This window comes from Acipenser ruthenus, chromosome 13 (genome assembly GCF_902713425.1).
Source record: "Acipenser ruthenus chromosome 13, fAciRut3.2 maternal haplotype, whole genome shotgun sequence".
Taxonomy (NCBI): Eukaryota; Metazoa; Chordata; class Actinopteri; order Acipenseriformes; family Acipenseridae; genus Acipenser; species Acipenser ruthenus.
The window spans coordinates 2,236,199-2,253,066 of record NC_081201.1 but is presented as its reverse complement, the minus strand read 5'-3'; the positions used below and the strand labels follow the sequence as shown (position 1 = coordinate 2,253,066).

General features: G+C 40.7%; 1 protein-coding gene across 4 annotated transcripts; it reads right to left on the bottom strand.

The window, feature by feature from the left end:
• Positions 1 to 24: 24 nt before the first annotated feature.
• LOC117417824 (equilibrative nucleoside transporter 4-like) lies at positions 25 to 11,987 on the bottom strand. 4 transcript variants are annotated; one of them, XM_034030180.3, is made up of 11 exons: positions 11,714 to 11,987; positions 9,617 to 9,815; positions 9,019 to 9,150; positions 8,529 to 8,642; positions 7,575 to 7,703; positions 7,031 to 7,105; positions 5,942 to 6,207; positions 4,668 to 4,794; positions 4,079 to 4,266; positions 3,552 to 3,792; positions 25 to 2,576 (listed from the first exon to the last, which is right to left on the bottom strand). In XM_034030180.3, exons 2-11 carry the CDS (start codon positions 9,777 to 9,779, stop codon positions 2,434 to 2,436), a joined length of 1,578 nt encoding a protein of 525 aa, XP_033886071.1. In that variant the 5' UTR covers positions 9,780 to 9,815; positions 11,714 to 11,987; the 3' UTR covers positions 25 to 2,433. The 4 variants fall into 4 exon arrangements, with proteins under 4 accessions (XP_033886071.1, XP_033886072.1, XP_033886073.1 ...); XM_034030181.3 differs by having other exon boundaries at positions 4,668 to 4,791; XM_034030182.3 differs by having other exon boundaries at positions 5,951 to 6,207.
• Between the last annotated feature and the right edge of the window lie 4,881 nt (positions 11,988 to 16,868).

Genomic DNA, 16,868 nt, shown 5'->3' with positions numbered 1-16,868 from the left:
ACACTCCAAAGACACAAGACATCGTTACAGATATTGCCTGTACAAGCAATGCAAAACCATTTAATTTTATTTAGCACAAAAAAAAGGCAGTACACACAGGATAATCTGCTGTTCAGCTGGAAACTGGCCTGTGAACACAAATCAAAACGAGCAGCCTCTTCTAAATAATGGTTCATTCTTTAACCAGGAATACATTCTAAAGTAAATATACTTTAGAATGTAACCTACAGGAAGGTATTTAGCAAACGCTGATGCTGCAGGTCTGTGTTTGCCCTGGAGCTCAAAGCCAGTACTAACCTAATCGACTGCCCGTCGCTCATTTGCCACTGCTGTTTTGCTACACAAGCCATTCAGCAAAACTCCACCTCAGTAAGTTAGTGTGTTTTATTTTTCCATGATATTGATTGAAAGTATAGTTTGGCACCACATGATACAGAAGGAAAATATTCAGGGTTGTATTTACATTTACAGTTCATCTGTCATGTGCAAGCCACAGGACAAAAAGAAAAGATTAAAAACTATAAAATATGTGGATTATATGAATTATTTAATAAATAACAAATGAAGCAGTTCCCAGCGTAACCGTTACTGCTTTACTGTAGAACTTCACCTATCTATAGGCTTATGTCATTCCCTAAGTAGTGTCCATGACTAGAATGCATGAATACAACTTGTTTTTACCGATAAAAGTGTACAGTATGTAGCACAAGAACGAGTTGTAAAGTATAGCAAAAGCATGTGCAATCACAGTGAGGTAGTGGGCATTGTTAAACCGCACAATAAAACAGAGTTTAATGCACAGTATAGGCAACGGATGCAAGCATGGTAAAGTGCAAATCTGTATTGGGGTGCAAGCAGAGAGGAAGGCATGAATCATCTTCAGGGCATGCTAAATTCTGGCCTGGGGGACCCTGAATGAATCCAGCTCTTTGATTAGTGTAATGGGTTACAGGAATGCCTTTGTCATGCACAGATTTATAAATCTCAGTCCAATCTCTCTGGAAAGAGCTCTAATGAGAGCAACACCCTATTTAACTCAAGGCTAGTCCCAGCTGTGCTCAATGTAATTGCACTAATTCTTTTAGAACGCAACATTTTATATAAATTGGTAAACCCTCTCCGTCACACTTCAATTTACTGTAATGAGCCTTGCAGAATGAATCTTTTTAACCTAGTACTGATGTTATTAAGGTTTGGAGAGTATTCAAAGCAGCTGAGTGGTATTAAAAAGACCTACAGCATCATGTCTCCTGATGTGGTACCACCAGATCTTTACTTTCCAGGGACGTTGAATTGCTGCTGGTTTCAAAATTTCTCATCCACTGCTGGCCGGCCTTGAAAGGCATGTGGCACAGCACTGTACAGTATCCAGTCTGAATAGTGCAGTAACTGGTAAAGGGCTGTCAGGAGAGTAATTCTACTTCGAAAAGTCAAAGCTATTGTACTGTTCACTGGCTAATACACCCGAGGCCACTTTCTGACTGATTGACTTAACAATGATTCACGGGTACCAGGAAACATGGGTGCTAGTCTGTTGTAAGTACCCAAACCCGACCTGGTCATTCATTTTTATCATCTTTAGTTTCAAATACGTTTCTTTCATAGTTTCAACAGTTTCTGATGCTAAAGAAAGCAAGGAAATGTATAACAAATGTGTGTCTGGTATTGTTTGTGTCTTTTGAATGCCCTTCATTTAGCTCTGTGTTTCATAACATGTCGCCAGTCCCAATTTTCCTTTTTATTATCCATATCTTCCCCTTGTAAACTGCCCGCAAAGAGAGTGTAAGCATTTTCATTATGTCTCAAATCGGGAAAACCACAATATTCAATTCACATTGGCGTAGGGATTTTTGAGGATTTACTTTTGCCCATTTGTTTTAATTCAGGAGGTTTGCTGCAGATTTGGAGTCTCCAGAAACAAAATGGTTGCTGGTGGTGCAAACAATTCATTTTCTATTTGTATGTGACTGTTAAACTTCTGTTGCTTATTCCTAGAGTACACAGCTAGCTTTCACGGTTCTTGAATTATCCACAAAAAATCTAAATAGCAAGGCAGCATGACGGAACATTGTAGTGGTAATGTCACTACGCACACACACTACACAAAGAGTGACTTCCTGGTTTCCAGGCAACATGAAATGGAGAATGACATCACCATGTACCACAGCGCACAACAACAAGGCCAGGCAATGGCAGCACAACAAAGCACGAGCAGAACTCAATTTTTTTTTTTTTTTTTTAAGTTTCCTTTGGTTTCAAACCAACCAAATGCCAGCTGGTCAGATTAGTTCTGAACCAACCTTCTGTGGGACTGAGTTGTGTTTAATATTATCTACACTAGCCTTTGTACTTCTCAGTCCTAGTAACACACTGCGGCCACCCTCAATGTTAATGTAATGGCTGATGTTATCAGGGGAGGGATGTTCTGCACACTCAGTATCCCGAGGTGAAAGAGCCATTGATGGTTTCAGTGTGGAAGCAGCTGCCATTCGCGGTGCTGGTGAGGCTGTAGGCAACATAGGCAACGGCAGATCCCAGCATCAGGCCAGTCATGTAGGAAACCGCCATGGTGTTGCCTGCAGAGCGAAAGAGATCAAAGGCGATAATAACAAGCGGACAGCTGCAGCTCCATTATGTGCCAATTTAATTGTATTTTGCATTCAATAAGCCGAGCGAACACAGTGCAGTGTTCACTGGAGAGAAAGACAATCCAGTAAAAATAAAAACAACCGTGCTTCACTTTGGCTGTTTATTGAATCAATTCATAAAGTCTTTTATTTTATTTTTTTTAAAAACTAAAAAGTCAATTTAATTGGGCCATGGGTGCACTAGATCTAGATCTTGATGTTATCTCCATTTGCTTTAGGTGTTTAATAAAAAGGATTTGCCCCTGGAGGTAAACACCAGCAGAAGTTAAAGGGAGCAGTATTTAGACCATCCATTGTTTAGATTATTAAAATAGAGCCCCTGTGTAGTGATCTTTGTGTACACTGTTTTTCCCCCGACTCTTTTTCTGTAGGTTAACTTAATTATTAATAGTACTATAAAAGAAACTTCTCATTGATTTTCCTGTCATGAGATTTTGTAACTCACTTGAACCTTTCTGTACACCTAAATGACATTGTATTTGATCTTATTGACTGATGAGTAATATCCATGATTAAATAACTAACTTTGAAATAGACTGAAAGTATAGTTTGGCACCACATGATACAGAAGGAAATATTCAGGGTTGTATTTACATTTACAGTTCATCTGTCATGTGCAAGCCACAGGACAAAAAGAAAAGATTAGGTCAGCTTGCATACATACAGCAACAGCCTCAACTCTAAGAACCCTGAATTCTGAACTCGGAACAGCAAGTCAATAAAAATAGTTATCTTTTAATGTGAAAGGTTTTACCAGAACTAGTCAACTGCTCCCACCAGTGGTGGAGGAATAATTATACACAAAGTAATGTTTAGTGACACTGCATTAAATCACTTATAACAGAAATGAAAAAAAGAAATTCAATGAATCGAGATTTCCTACCAAGGTACTGTAAGACCTACCTGCCAGCTCTCGCTGCTCTGGGCTGACCTTCCCAGCAGCCAGTATCATAGGCACACTCCCAAAATATCCGTTGCTGATGCCCATGAGGAGGGAGAAGATGCAGGGCCAGGCCGGGTGGCTGAGGGCTGGCTTCCCGTTGGGGTACACACACATGATGAAGAGGGGGATGAAGACCAATCGCACACAGGAGCACAGGAACAGGCGGGTCCCGTTCCAGTCGTAGGGCAAAGCTGCCAGGATCTGCAACCAGAGAAAAGGGGAGGTCAACGAGGAGAGCCGGAACAAGACCGCAAGGAGATTAGGGTTGAATTAATAGCGAAGGAACCAAACCCTGACGGCGTTCACTTGATTAAAATACACATCCTCCTTTAACTCTCACATACTTCTACAGAAACCAAATACGCTAAAGAAACTCAAGTGCCTGGTTAGAGATATGGGTTTCACAATTATTTAGATCATTATTCAGATGGAAATGGGGTTTTGCGCCCCATTGTTGGGACTGCATTGACTCCCAAACAGAGCTGACCTTGCCGACGAAGTCCGACATGTTGAAAATAGCCATGATCAGGATGGGCAGCCACTCCCCCAGAGAGTAGTTCCGGATCTCTGATTCAAGGCCAGGAAACAGGCAGAGTGTGATGAAGTAGGTCACACCTATGGAGAGCATGTAGGCCCAAATAACACGCGCCACAATGTAACGGTGCAGGACCATGTCTGAAAGAAAGAGGTCCAAGTTAATGGTAAGCATCAACGTCAAGTTTAAAGGTGGACAAGCTTCAGTTTTGTTTACTACTAATAAACAATGCATTTTAATTTACAGTTAGTAGCTAGTGTACATATTTACAAACATGTGTATATATAATATGCAACAGAAGTGCTGACGTCAGACAAGAATTGTGTATAATAGCCTGGAATCATCTACCTTATACAGCACATATGGCAATATCCATGTATCTCCCCTTAGACGTTGCTCTAGTTAACTGGAATTATCTTGCTAATGTTTCTATATATCTCTGCCATTATCTCAGAAACTGTTGCTGACACTAAAAATAATGGAACTACCCAACTGTGGTCTACTGTGGGCCCCCTAAGGCTTCAGATGTAGTTTCACTCACCCCTGAAACTAGGCCAGCTCCTCTTTATTTTCGGCTTGGGAACATCGAATCTCACGTACGAGCCGCTGCCGGACAGATCCGCCTCCTTTCCGACATCGGTGGAAGAGATTCCTACCGGACCGTTCTCCTTGGGAAAATGACAAAGTGGCTAAAGCTCTCGAATTCAGGCAAAAGATCCTGTTGGCTTTGCTTGCTTTCGTAGAATTGAAAGCGCAGTCGTATTGCTTTTATCTTTTTGTAAGATTCACACCATGCATGGGACAGCTCAAAGACAGATCTCTGAGATAGCTGGATTCTGGGGCCACCTTGCCAGAGCATGCTGGGCAAGTTCATATCACAGGACCTCAACTATATTGAGATCAGTCAATAGCGTAGTGGAGGTGTGTAAACCTAAGCAACAATAACAAATCTATGGTATCTAACACACACACACACACACACACACACACACACACACACACACACACACACACACACGGTCTACACATTAGAAATGCATTTATGAAGATTGCAAATATTGTGACATGTTTAAAACGGAATAATTGTGCTTTTAACTGAAGTTCAAATACAGATGGCACCTGTAGTGGTCACCAGGGAGCAATCTGACCTGAATCTCTCCACTGCAGCTGCTGGATTGTGCTTTTAATATTTCTTTTGGTTGGACCTCATTTCATGAAAGTTGCAGGCTTTTCTATCAACTTGAAAAAAAAAATCGAGAAGGACATCTGCAGAGCCAGCTAAGTGCCAAAGCTGCCTGGTGCACTGCTGCGATTGGGGATGCAGGACAGAAGAGAATAGATGCGCTCTGCACGAGTGATGGGAGATAAGGGAGAAAGGCGAGAAAAGCCTGCAGATAACCTCAGAGCCAAAGACACTATCGGAACTCCAGAACTCCTGGTCCATTAAGTAATCATTTTAGGGGAGCAGAATCTAACATCTAACAGTCTCCCTGCAGGGATACCTTCCTGAGTGATAAACGGTTACTTCTATGGGTTTTCATTTATTTTTTTCCAATGCATTGTCCCAGGATGGTTCATTGAGGTGCTGCATCACGTTTCCAATGTGCCCTTGTAAAGCACAAGGCACGTAAAATACATTTTAATACTAGCCAGTCAAAGCAAATATTTCAGACATAAATACACATGTTAAGGTTAATACTGATAAAATACAGTATATCCAGAATAAGTCCATCTCAAATCTGAGAAGCTGCATGCCCTTTCATATTTCGTAGTCAGCCTATAAGAATTTTACACCACAGAAAGAAAAAAACTTACAAATCTTACTTCCTCTGTAATGACGTCATGGTGGACTCGGTAGCCTGTCCCTGGGTCTGTGTGACCCCTGACCTCTGCGATCCCTTGTTTAGAACGACTGGTGTAGTAGTCCACAAAATGGGTCCTCCTCACCAGCAGGTGGAGTATGAAGCACAAGAGCTCCATAGCGATTGAGATGCAGAAGAAGGTCATGGTGTTTATCTTCTCATCGGAGATCAGCAGCTTAGTGAAGATGCGGCTTAGGGATATAATCACTCCTGCAGTGCCTGGGTCCAACAGTGAAGACAAAATCAGATTGGAGGTCAATGCATTGGGCTTTGTACTACAGACTGTGGCAGAAATATGCTATGAATCAACACACCTCAGATCACAAGAAAACATATAGGCATGATCATCTGATCCTTGCTTGATAATTGTTGGTTGAAAATATTGCATTATAATAAAAAACTATTTAATTGATGAATAAATGAAACAATTTGAATAGGACTGACATAGAAATGGATATGAGTCTAATAAATAGTAGAGATAGATAACTTTTACTAGGCCATTATGTTCTTCAAATCTCTTGCTTCTATATTTGTGGTATACCCATAACGTTTATAGCAACTATTTGAAATTTAAATATTATATCACCCTGAATATGATTCTGTACACATCTGCAGGAAGGCATCAGTACATGTCGTCACAAGCTATCAAACCTTGCAAGCATGTGTCTTGAACAGTAGGCTCCATTAGCAGCTTTTATAACACCTCATGAGTGTGAGCACCTGTTCTCTCCTATTACTATCACAGCCTGACGGAAACTTCAAACACGTTTTACCTTGGTTTCCAAAAAGCTCTTGCATTGAGACTAGGGCTTCGAGACTCTTTCACGTTATATTAACATGCATGTTTTCATTCTGTCTACATCAACTCCACTTTTTACACCTGCTTCTCCAAACCCCCTATTTCAAGGATGCTCCAGTCATGATATGCATGCTTTTCAGTTTTCTTGAACATGCACATCTAAGTAACTCTCTTGTTCTGTATGATTATCTGCACACTTGTTTCCATCTGAACCCATGTTTATAAAACAAGTATTGTACTCACTCTCACCAGTCATCACCCCTTGAGTGTAGCGCTTGGGCAGCATCCCTGTGTAGCCATAGAAACTGGACTGCTGAACTGCGAGGGTGGAATTCAGAGAAGACAGCATTGTAAACCTTTTGAAGGCACCTTTAGGACACAGAAATGTCCTGTTCAATTGAAAAGTAAATAAAATCTGAAACCTGGTTCTGTATATATATATTCAGAGCAGACACACTGAGATCTAACTTCTTGTTTCGTTCAGGAATGCCCTCTCCAGATATACTGGGAATGGAGAGGTGGAGAATTTCAACTTTGGTTTTGCTCAGACCAAGTCAAAGGAGGGGACACCAAACTGAGGCTCCCAATCCAACCTGCTTAGATACAGCTTCTATGCATTGTCTTGTGTCCATACCTGGGGCTACAGCATGTCTCCTTGGCTGTTTAAGCACCTTGCTAAGCACCTTGCAGTTCCTGCTTAAAATTGGTCAGAGGTTCTCAAACTTTGTATCAAAGTTAAACTGATAACAGTCTGCTGTCTTCAGGTATTTCTACAGCCATGTTTTACCTGTGCATCCAAAGGCCACCACCCCCACCGCCACCAAGTTAACTGCGTAGGCCTGCTTCAGCGTGAACTTCTCCAACCAAACGTCAAAGAAACTCACGAACAGGAGGGGTCCGAGGGCAAAGAGATAACCTGAAAGAAGGAGAGAGAACAGAAAGAACAAAAAATCGCGCCGTAAAGCAAGATGGTTGTTATATTTTGTTACCTGCCTTTTCTTCCTTTTTTCTTGGCACATACTTCTGATTTAATGCATAGCTCCTTCCCAGTAAGGTGATTCAGAATGCTGCTGTAACTGCAGCTTTTACCCAGACAGTGTAGGCTGCTTCACAGCTGTCAGTGATGTTCTGCCAAACTAGGCTTAATTACAATAAGCACTCATTTCACATTGAACAGCTTTCGCGAACTGGCTTTGGGGAAAAGAGCAGCTTTAACATTTCAGCTGTACAAAAGGGCACGTTTGATAAACTACTGCGCCGAGGATGAAAAAGGAAAGGGATCCAAGATAAAAGATTTCAGTGTCTCCCTCTGCCTCTCACGAAGCAGGCAAAGTAGGGGACTAATAAATATTCACTTGATGAAAGAGAATCACAAATCGTGCCACTAAAAGTCACTTGCATTCTTATTAAGCTTTCATTCTTAATTTCCCCGTCAGAGGGAGGCATCCTGTTTTTGCCGACGCACAATAATTCTTTAAGGAGTCGCTCGAACACCACATGCTTTTGTGTGAGAGGTTGTTGCTACCTCCTGCTCCAAGGTTAGTACATGCTTCATACAGTTAGGCAATTTTACAGATATGTCAGCACAGAAGAGAATTCAACATGAATGTTGCAACCTTTCAATACATCTTTGACAAGCCTTTTACTTCAACATGAAAACGTGGTTAGGCATTTCTAAATGATTTCATTGTGATTGAATGCGTCTGTCCTGTACCTGTCCCATGTTACACTGGTTACTCACCTACAGTTATTCTGGTGTGCAGGCTTAGCATCTCCACCAAGGCATTGTTCAGTATCACAGCCACCAGGGCCACCAGGATATAAGTGAGACTCATATCAAATACGATAGAAGTTCCTGCAAAAAGCAGTAATAATGTGTTTAATCTATACTGAAACTAGCCATACCAACTAGCATGCCTTCTCTGTTTCAATACTCCACCATATGTACTGTACTGTACATCAGGTGACAAAATAGTTTATGGTATGGTAGTATATATATATATATATAATTACAGTTCTTGATTTTGATAAGGCACCTTTCATGACAGTCATCCCAAAACACTCTAATAGATGAATAACAGCAAGAGAAAACAGGTGTACAATGCATGTATAAATAATGAATCAGCATGCAAGAGAATGAGACAAAGCTGCCTTTTATTCTAAACTCTGGGGCTGTTTACGATCAAAACAGGACAGGAGGAAACATTAGTCTGTGGGGTCTATTGCAGTACCTTCGAATTTATGATGCAAGTAGTCTACGTCAGTAATAAAGCTATTATATGGCAGCAGGAACCCCACTCCGGCGAGAAGCATTGCAAAGTAGATCCCATGGTACCGGTCTTCTGGCTCTGGGCCTTCAAAAGCTACAGAAAAATATATTGATTCAATAGTGTTTCAGCAAGAGCATGCTTCAGCAGTCATTTACAACGATGCACTAGTACACTTTAAAACATGGAGCAATGTAGGTAAAGTACCTTGCTCAAGGGTACAGCAGCAGTGTCCCCCACCTGGGATTGAACCCACGACCCTCCGGTCAAGATTCCAGAGCCCTAACCACTACTCCACACTGTGGAGAACTTTCGGGGGCTTTTGCTCTTTTTAAAGTGATGGTTTACTCCATTAGCAACACGCATTGGACGGGCCAGACAGATTCCTCTTGCAATGCATGGCTTAAAAAATAATAATAATAAAAATACAAGCTCAATATGGGAGAATCAAAGGGAAATCGCAAAACTGTGGTCACATAGCAACAACAACAACATTTGATTTTTGGTCTGAGAGACAGTCGCCCTGTGCTGGGCAGGTAAAACAAGGCCCTAGCTGTGTTACCGGGTTCAGTGAAGGTGAGGACCCCCTTGTCAGGGATGTCTTTGGCAATGCTGTCCTCCTCCTCCAGCTGGTAGCTCTCGAAGCTGAAACTCATCACCACGTTCTCATCTGGAGTCAAGGCAGGCGTGCCTCCCTTCCGTCTCTCAGCTCCCACAGAGCCCATCCTCGCACCCCACTGTCTCTCTACGACCGCTGTGCTCTGCAAACAGACAGCAGAGTGAGGGAGTGCTCGTCTGCATGAATGTTACTGCTACTCCATGCATGTTGCAAAGCCAGTGAAAGTGAGTTCTGACTGGCAGTATCTAAAATGCACTTTTCTGCACAAATCAATGTTGTGGCCTTGGAATGCAAATCCCTACTGTGATACCACTAGCATGGACGTCCATTGTCATGTTAAGCAGTGTGTTTGAATGGTACTGTGCAGATACTTGCAATACTGTGCAATGATAGGGTACACGACGCATGCTAAATTCAGAGTTGTCATTTCTGCGAGATGACCCTTTTAAACCCAGACCTTTCCGTGCATTCTTATTTCATAGTGCACAGGGACGGCATGCAATACAAACTGGGCAAGCTGCTTTAAACAGGGGAGGTAATAACATATTTTATTTCTGAGTGAAAAATATGGCAAGATTGTTGGCATGCAGCCACCTGCTGAAGGAGATGATGTATAACCACTGTTCTGAAATAATGTAGGACCTTCTATTAATAAAAAAGACAGATGTACAGCACAGTATTTGTAGCCTAATGCAGTTCCTGGACCCCTGACACCCCTTCATAGTAAGTAATGCTGGCTGTCCATCACACTTCAATCTCTGGAATAATTACTTGAGATTACAATACTGGACAAAATAATAGAACCGCTGAAATGAAACTGCTAATAGGGTGTACTGTAGGGCCACCATGGGTAACATGGACGTAATAAAAGTAGTATTCATATATTAATCATGTTTTCTACGTTTCTCTTGGGCTACTGCAATAAATTAAAAAAAAAGTGTATCGTGACTAACTCAGACAAGGCTTTTAGTTAATGAATAAAATGGAATTAATGTCTCATCAGTCATTTACCCTTTCATTTGAAGGTCATATTTTGGCAACACAGTTGGTACACTTCATTCCATTGCATTATACTGTAAATGTTTGTTTTTTTTACTTCCTAAATGCATTGGAAATTTATATAACAACATGTCAACACGTTCCAGAACAGAAATTCAGATTGCTAACGCCTGTTCATGGTCTCACGAAATAACGCCTTTTAAGCAGTTCCAAAAATCTGTTGCTGTTGACATTTTTCAAAAACCACCTTAGAACGACATACCTTTAAGACACTATACTAGATTTTGTGTGTGTGTGTGTGTGCGCGTCCGTGCGTGTGTGTGTGTGTGTTACTGCTAAAAATCGACATTCCTGTCAGTATTAAGTAATTAACTAACTCAACCAGCGGTGGTTGGATCTGTTTTAATTCTACATTCTGTTTGCTTTCTCGTTGTGAACACTAGGTGGCGTAAATCTGCTTACGGTAAGTTAAGAACAGTGTTTCTGCACTGCGAACACAACTATGCAATTTCGAGCTAATTACAATACAATAATGTTGAAAACAAAACTAATGGTAGAAACTGATAATCCACACTATACATTACACTATACACATGCAAGTTTGAGGGATAACGAGATGAATATACAACGAATCTTCTGATTTATTCCTATAATTAACTTGTTTTGCACCTACAGTTCTGTGCCCAATTATTATTCATTTTATAGCCCAAACATTTAAAATAAAACCTTGAAAGAAAAAAAAGGAGCTGTTAAAATACAAATAAACAAACAACCATAAAATATAAATTAATGCTCGGCGTGCAATGTTTGGCATTGCATTATTGAAAACGGAAACAAATACTGAAATCTATAGAAATCGCATTTACAAAACCCTAAACAGAAAACGGCATTGACCGCTTTCGTGTTTGCATAGCTGCATAGCGATTGTTCTTTTCCTGTGCACTTTTTTTAAAGCTCTGCTACAGTACACAGTACAGAACGGCTTTGGGTTCTGGAAGCTTTGTTGTGTCTGAAAACGCACAACAGGTTATCTCAGCTTACCTCCCTTTGTAGACCGCGTTATATCCCTGGGTTTGTTAAGATTTCATTCCCCTTAAAAGAAAATCGGTGTGTGTGTCAGATTTGCCATCTTTAAGGATGAGATCCATGCGGCAGAAAGGTCCTCGTTTGCTACGTTCCTTTCACTCGAGCTGCTGTTCATCAAGGTGGGAAAATCACACGAGAAGAGCTGTTCCGAGCTGCCTCTCTCTATCCCTCCCACTAGATAGAGCTTCCAGCTCGCTGTCTCTCTCAGACTGTCAAAGTCCCAGCCAGCACCCTGCCAGCGGCGGCTAATGGTACCCATACAGAAAGAAAGACAGTAAAACTGCATTTAGGATCATTTGACGTGGCCTACCCCAGTGTGCTTTCCACCATCATATTTATATAGATTTACATATATAATAGTTAGGTGGGGTGCTTGTGGCCCAACATTACTGCAAAACGAATAGAATCCATGACACATATTCTGTAATACGTTTGCAAGTCACTTTGAATCACAGTAAAACCAGGCCTGTCACTATAGCTGGTTGACAGTGGTGTGGCGGGTGTTTTTTCAGATGCTGTGTCTGATCAGGGGCTGTGTGCAATATCCAGCCATATCCAGCCTCCCCTGTGCTCTTCAACAGGTATTAGGATGCATTCAAAATTGTGGTGCAGTCTGTCTGTCTGCAGTGGATATAGGGACCATGGGTCCTGTGTTAAGTCCAGAGATATCGGTGCAGATATTGACTTACTTTGTATCAAATAAAAAGCTTGTATTTGAGCAATCATGTATGGATTTGTTTAATAAATAGCTTTGAAGAAGCCTTTGGAAGCCTTGCTTTCGCTCTGTTACACGTGCCCTATGTAGGTCAATTCACCAGGAGAGTGAAATCCTCTCTAGCCCTTTGGGCTTTTTCTGTCAAGCAACCAGCAGTTTCCCTGCAATGACATGCAGTGACCCTAAAGACACTGCTGAGGTGGAATAAATGTTTGCTCTAACATGTGCTTCTTTCAAAACTACACCTGTTAGAACTGTTTGACAGGTGGGATTTAGAACAGGCCCTTGCTAATGTATTTCTGTATAGTGTGTGTGTGTGTGCATGCGTGCGTGCGTTTGTGTGTGTGTGTGGGGGGGGGGGGGTTGGGAGTGTGTGTGTGTGTGTGTGTGGGGGGGGGGGGGGGTGCTTATATGTGTGTGTGTGTGTGTGTGTAGAGAGAGAGAGGGAGGGAGAATTTATTATTGTGCCTGTGCAGCTTTAAACAAACCTGCTTTCTATCCGTCAAACCGTATATACTTTGGGGTTTATTTTGACAGCAGCTGAGACACTAACACACTGGCCCCCAGAACACAGTAACAGGCAGTTTTTCAAATGTCATATCCAATCTGCGGCTTATCCCAAGGGTTATTACAAAGGCAAGCTAAGAAGCAAATTTCATTTTCTATTTTCATTCTTCCCAGAAAGAGAACAGGGAATTCCAGGAGCAGCTTTAAGGATGTATTGCATTGTGAACACGCCCATGCAAGATGAAAGAAGAATGAAAGGGTTCCTTCTTGTAATGCAGAGTATATTACACAATGAGAATCACAGCTGTCAAGGTGATTTGTCTCATCGCTAATGGTTGTTTTTTCTATCTCCAGATGTTTTGGCTCCCCCATTTCACCCTTGAAAAACTGATACATTATCTCTGTTGAGGGAATGCAAATATAAATGCTTGGTGGGTCAAATGTTTGAGAACCAGAATAATTATTGTTTTGTCAGAACTATGAAATACAAATTGTTCTTCTCTTTGCCATACATAACAGTATGAGCATACAGCTGCAGGTACTGCAAAAAACACACTAAATCTCCATGGGCTCATTAATATTCATTAATACCCAGGGTGTCTTGAGTATGAATTCTGATATTTTTAAACAGTCGGTCCATGCAGTAATCATGCACACGGCTGGATTAAGAAACACTGGTGTAATGGTAAAAAGGTAAAAGGTAAGGTCTGTAACAAGGTAAAATGAATGCATTTCAAGTCCCCGAATGCTGATTTTTATTTCTGAACACATTTAATTGGGGTTGCACTGCTAACATTGAGTGTTTTAGCTCATCAGCGAAGGTAAATTATGAATGTTGCACTTAGGAAAGCACTGATTTCTTCATGCAATACCTGATTACGAATTACAACCTGTTTTGTTTTTTTGTTTTTTTATCAGCACACATATTTTCTTATTAATTAAACTCCATGCCCCAAAGGATAACTGATTAGTTTTTATACCATATGAATATAAAACAAAGAATAACAAAGTAATCTCAGTTCATTGGCCATGCCTTACCAATACAGACAATCTCTTATACGGTATAGCACCACCTGTCCATTATTCATTGTGCTGATTTTAGTATTATGGCATAGTCCATGTTATTATCTTCATATTTATACTATATTGTATGTTAACTCTATATTGCTATGAATTGTAATGATCTGAAAATGTTCCTCTTTCCCAAGAGCTGAATTTGTTACTTACAATATTGTCGTAAAAAATGCCTGTTTAAAATGATTTATGTTATCCAGGCTGTGCAGACCTGTATGGTGACACAAAGAGCAAAGCACCACATTTTCATCTCATTTATCTGTCTTCATGTTTGCGGGCGTTCAGTCGTAATGTTTTGCATGAGCAATCACAGCAGTTACTGTGCCTGGCTAATTATCTCGTCAATGAAGAATATAGCAGAGTTTCTTCTTCCCAGTTCCTGAACTGGGATATTTTTTTTACATCCCTTCCTTCTACAGTCACTTAACAAAACTGCCTCCGTGACCAGAATCCCAGCATACAGACCCTTGCTTTTCTAAAGCAGTTTTCAATTAAAATCCCCTCTATAGTTTAGTTTTCCTATAAGCTAATTGATTTGACAAAACAGCCAATATGTCACCATGATAAATTGATCCAATTAGGGAAACAATGCATTTATGAGCCAGTGAGCTCTAGGGCAGCATCAACTGTGAAGTGCAGACACAAACATTAATAACATCGAGGTGAATTTAAATTTTACTGCACAGTGTGGGGAGAGGGGGCGGCAGACATAGATTTGATGTATGTTTCAAGACATACATTAATATTCATCTTCACAAGCTGTGCTTTTTTAAAGTGTGTGTTCTGCTCGGGGAGGGATTGTTGGTTGGTTTTACAGATTTTACTTCTGTTCTTTCTTTTTTTTATGTGTTGAAGGATGCTTTGTGTTCTCAATGGAAGGTGAGTCTTGAAACCATTTAAATCAATACTGTTGTGGCAAGCAGAAACACAAGCCTGAAAAGAAACCGCAATACCCTAGCTGAGTTCAAACACTTATTTTCACTAATACGAAATAAAACGGAGAGAAATGTCCAGCTTTCACAGAATGGAAACATCTAATGCAATATGTATTACTGGGGCACAATAAAGAAATACAAAGCCCAGCGGACGCTTCAGTAAAAACTCCTCTCTCGCTAAGTGTTAATTACATTTCCTTGGCAGTATCTTTATCAATTCTCCTTGCAAGCTGGGTTTCGCTTTATTTCCTTCGTCAACAACCTTGGTTCTCTATATTTATTTAGTTGTTTTTACCTTGAACAGTATAGCGAACTAATGATTGTGTTCCAGTTCGGTAGTGTTAGCCTTGAATACTAGGTCTTGCAGTAACGAAGGCTATGATTCAATTATGACAATGACACAGAGGACCACAATCCCCTGGGGCTCAACCCCACACAGTGAGCCTGCTACACCTCTTCTTTCCCAGGCTGATGAGATTGCATGGAGAATGAATTGAACAGCCCTGAGGTTATTCTCAGAGAGCAGACCTCATTGTGCAGCACTGCTGGATAATAACTTGATAGGATTCGTGTGTTTTCAAGGAGCACGAGTAGCATGGATATTTATTTATCATTCTTTGCAACAAAAATCCAGCATTTTCAATACAGTTTTCCATCTCGAGATATGTCGAAAATTATACCTTTTCTTTCTTTAACAATAGCTTTCTCAATCGTAAATGTCCTTAAGTAAATGGGGTCTATTCAATTGATCCAAGCCACAGCGGTGGTTTCAGTAGGGCTGCTAGTTAAATCAATAGATTGGAGGCCTTTGTGTGCAGAGATTGTGAAGTGAATATTTGTGAAACACATGGTCTTAGTTGAATAACTGAAATAATTATTTATATATGTCTCTCTGCAGATCCATTCAATACACAATGTAAAACTCGACAACTTAAAGGTGTCCTATTTATGATTGCTAAACAGCACATCTATATAAAACAGCACAATATTGCAGGTGCAGAATTGTAAATGTAGCTGCTTAAGCACAGCAGAAAATCATGAAATGCTTACCTGTGAAATAAAAACCTGGGAAAAGGTGGAAAAGGTTTTGGTTTGAAGAATGCATTTTGCTCTTCACAAGTACCTTCAAGCATGTAAACAGTTATTTGCAGTAATATTGTTTATGCCAGTATTGACGATTACCTCCTCCCCACTCTGCCCCCAAAAAACCACTCCTTACAAAAAAAGCAAAGAACAAAATGGAATGCAGCAGTAGACCAGTTTATAATGGTTTGTGTAAACGAGCCTGGCTCTGGTGTATGGCGGCTAGGACACAGGGATGGGAAGTGCATTGTTTCTGTGTTGGGCTGTCCCTCTCTCTCTCTCTGCTCCCCCATTCTGCAGTTAAACACTGTTACCCTCACTGCATTATAATATTGTTTCACTGTCATATACTGTTTCACCAGACTCATCCAAAGCCTCTACATCTTCTCACAGCTCAATAGCCATGACAAAAGAAAATTGATTATTTGAAAAGGTTTTAATGGATTCAAAGTGGACTGCGTCTTATGTGCAGAAAATTAAGCAAACCTACGTTTGAAGATTTTTTCTTTTTTTATGGTTCACTCACAGCAATGAGTTCTCTGGAGAAGTGAAAGTATTTTCAGTCATTTTGCATAAGATAAACCACTCTGGGCTGCTTAATAAATCATATTCCTGTTCCGGCATGGCACCGCCAGCTGAGGAGAAACAGAAGTGCTGCGTTGGGTAAAGCGCTGTTTAGGTTAATAAAACTATCAGCTGTCAAGATATGTAATCAGTTTTCACTGAAACGCCAAGCCCAGTTTGAAAGATGCAGCTGGAACTTCTTGAAGCTTGCCATAGTCTGCACCATGCACTG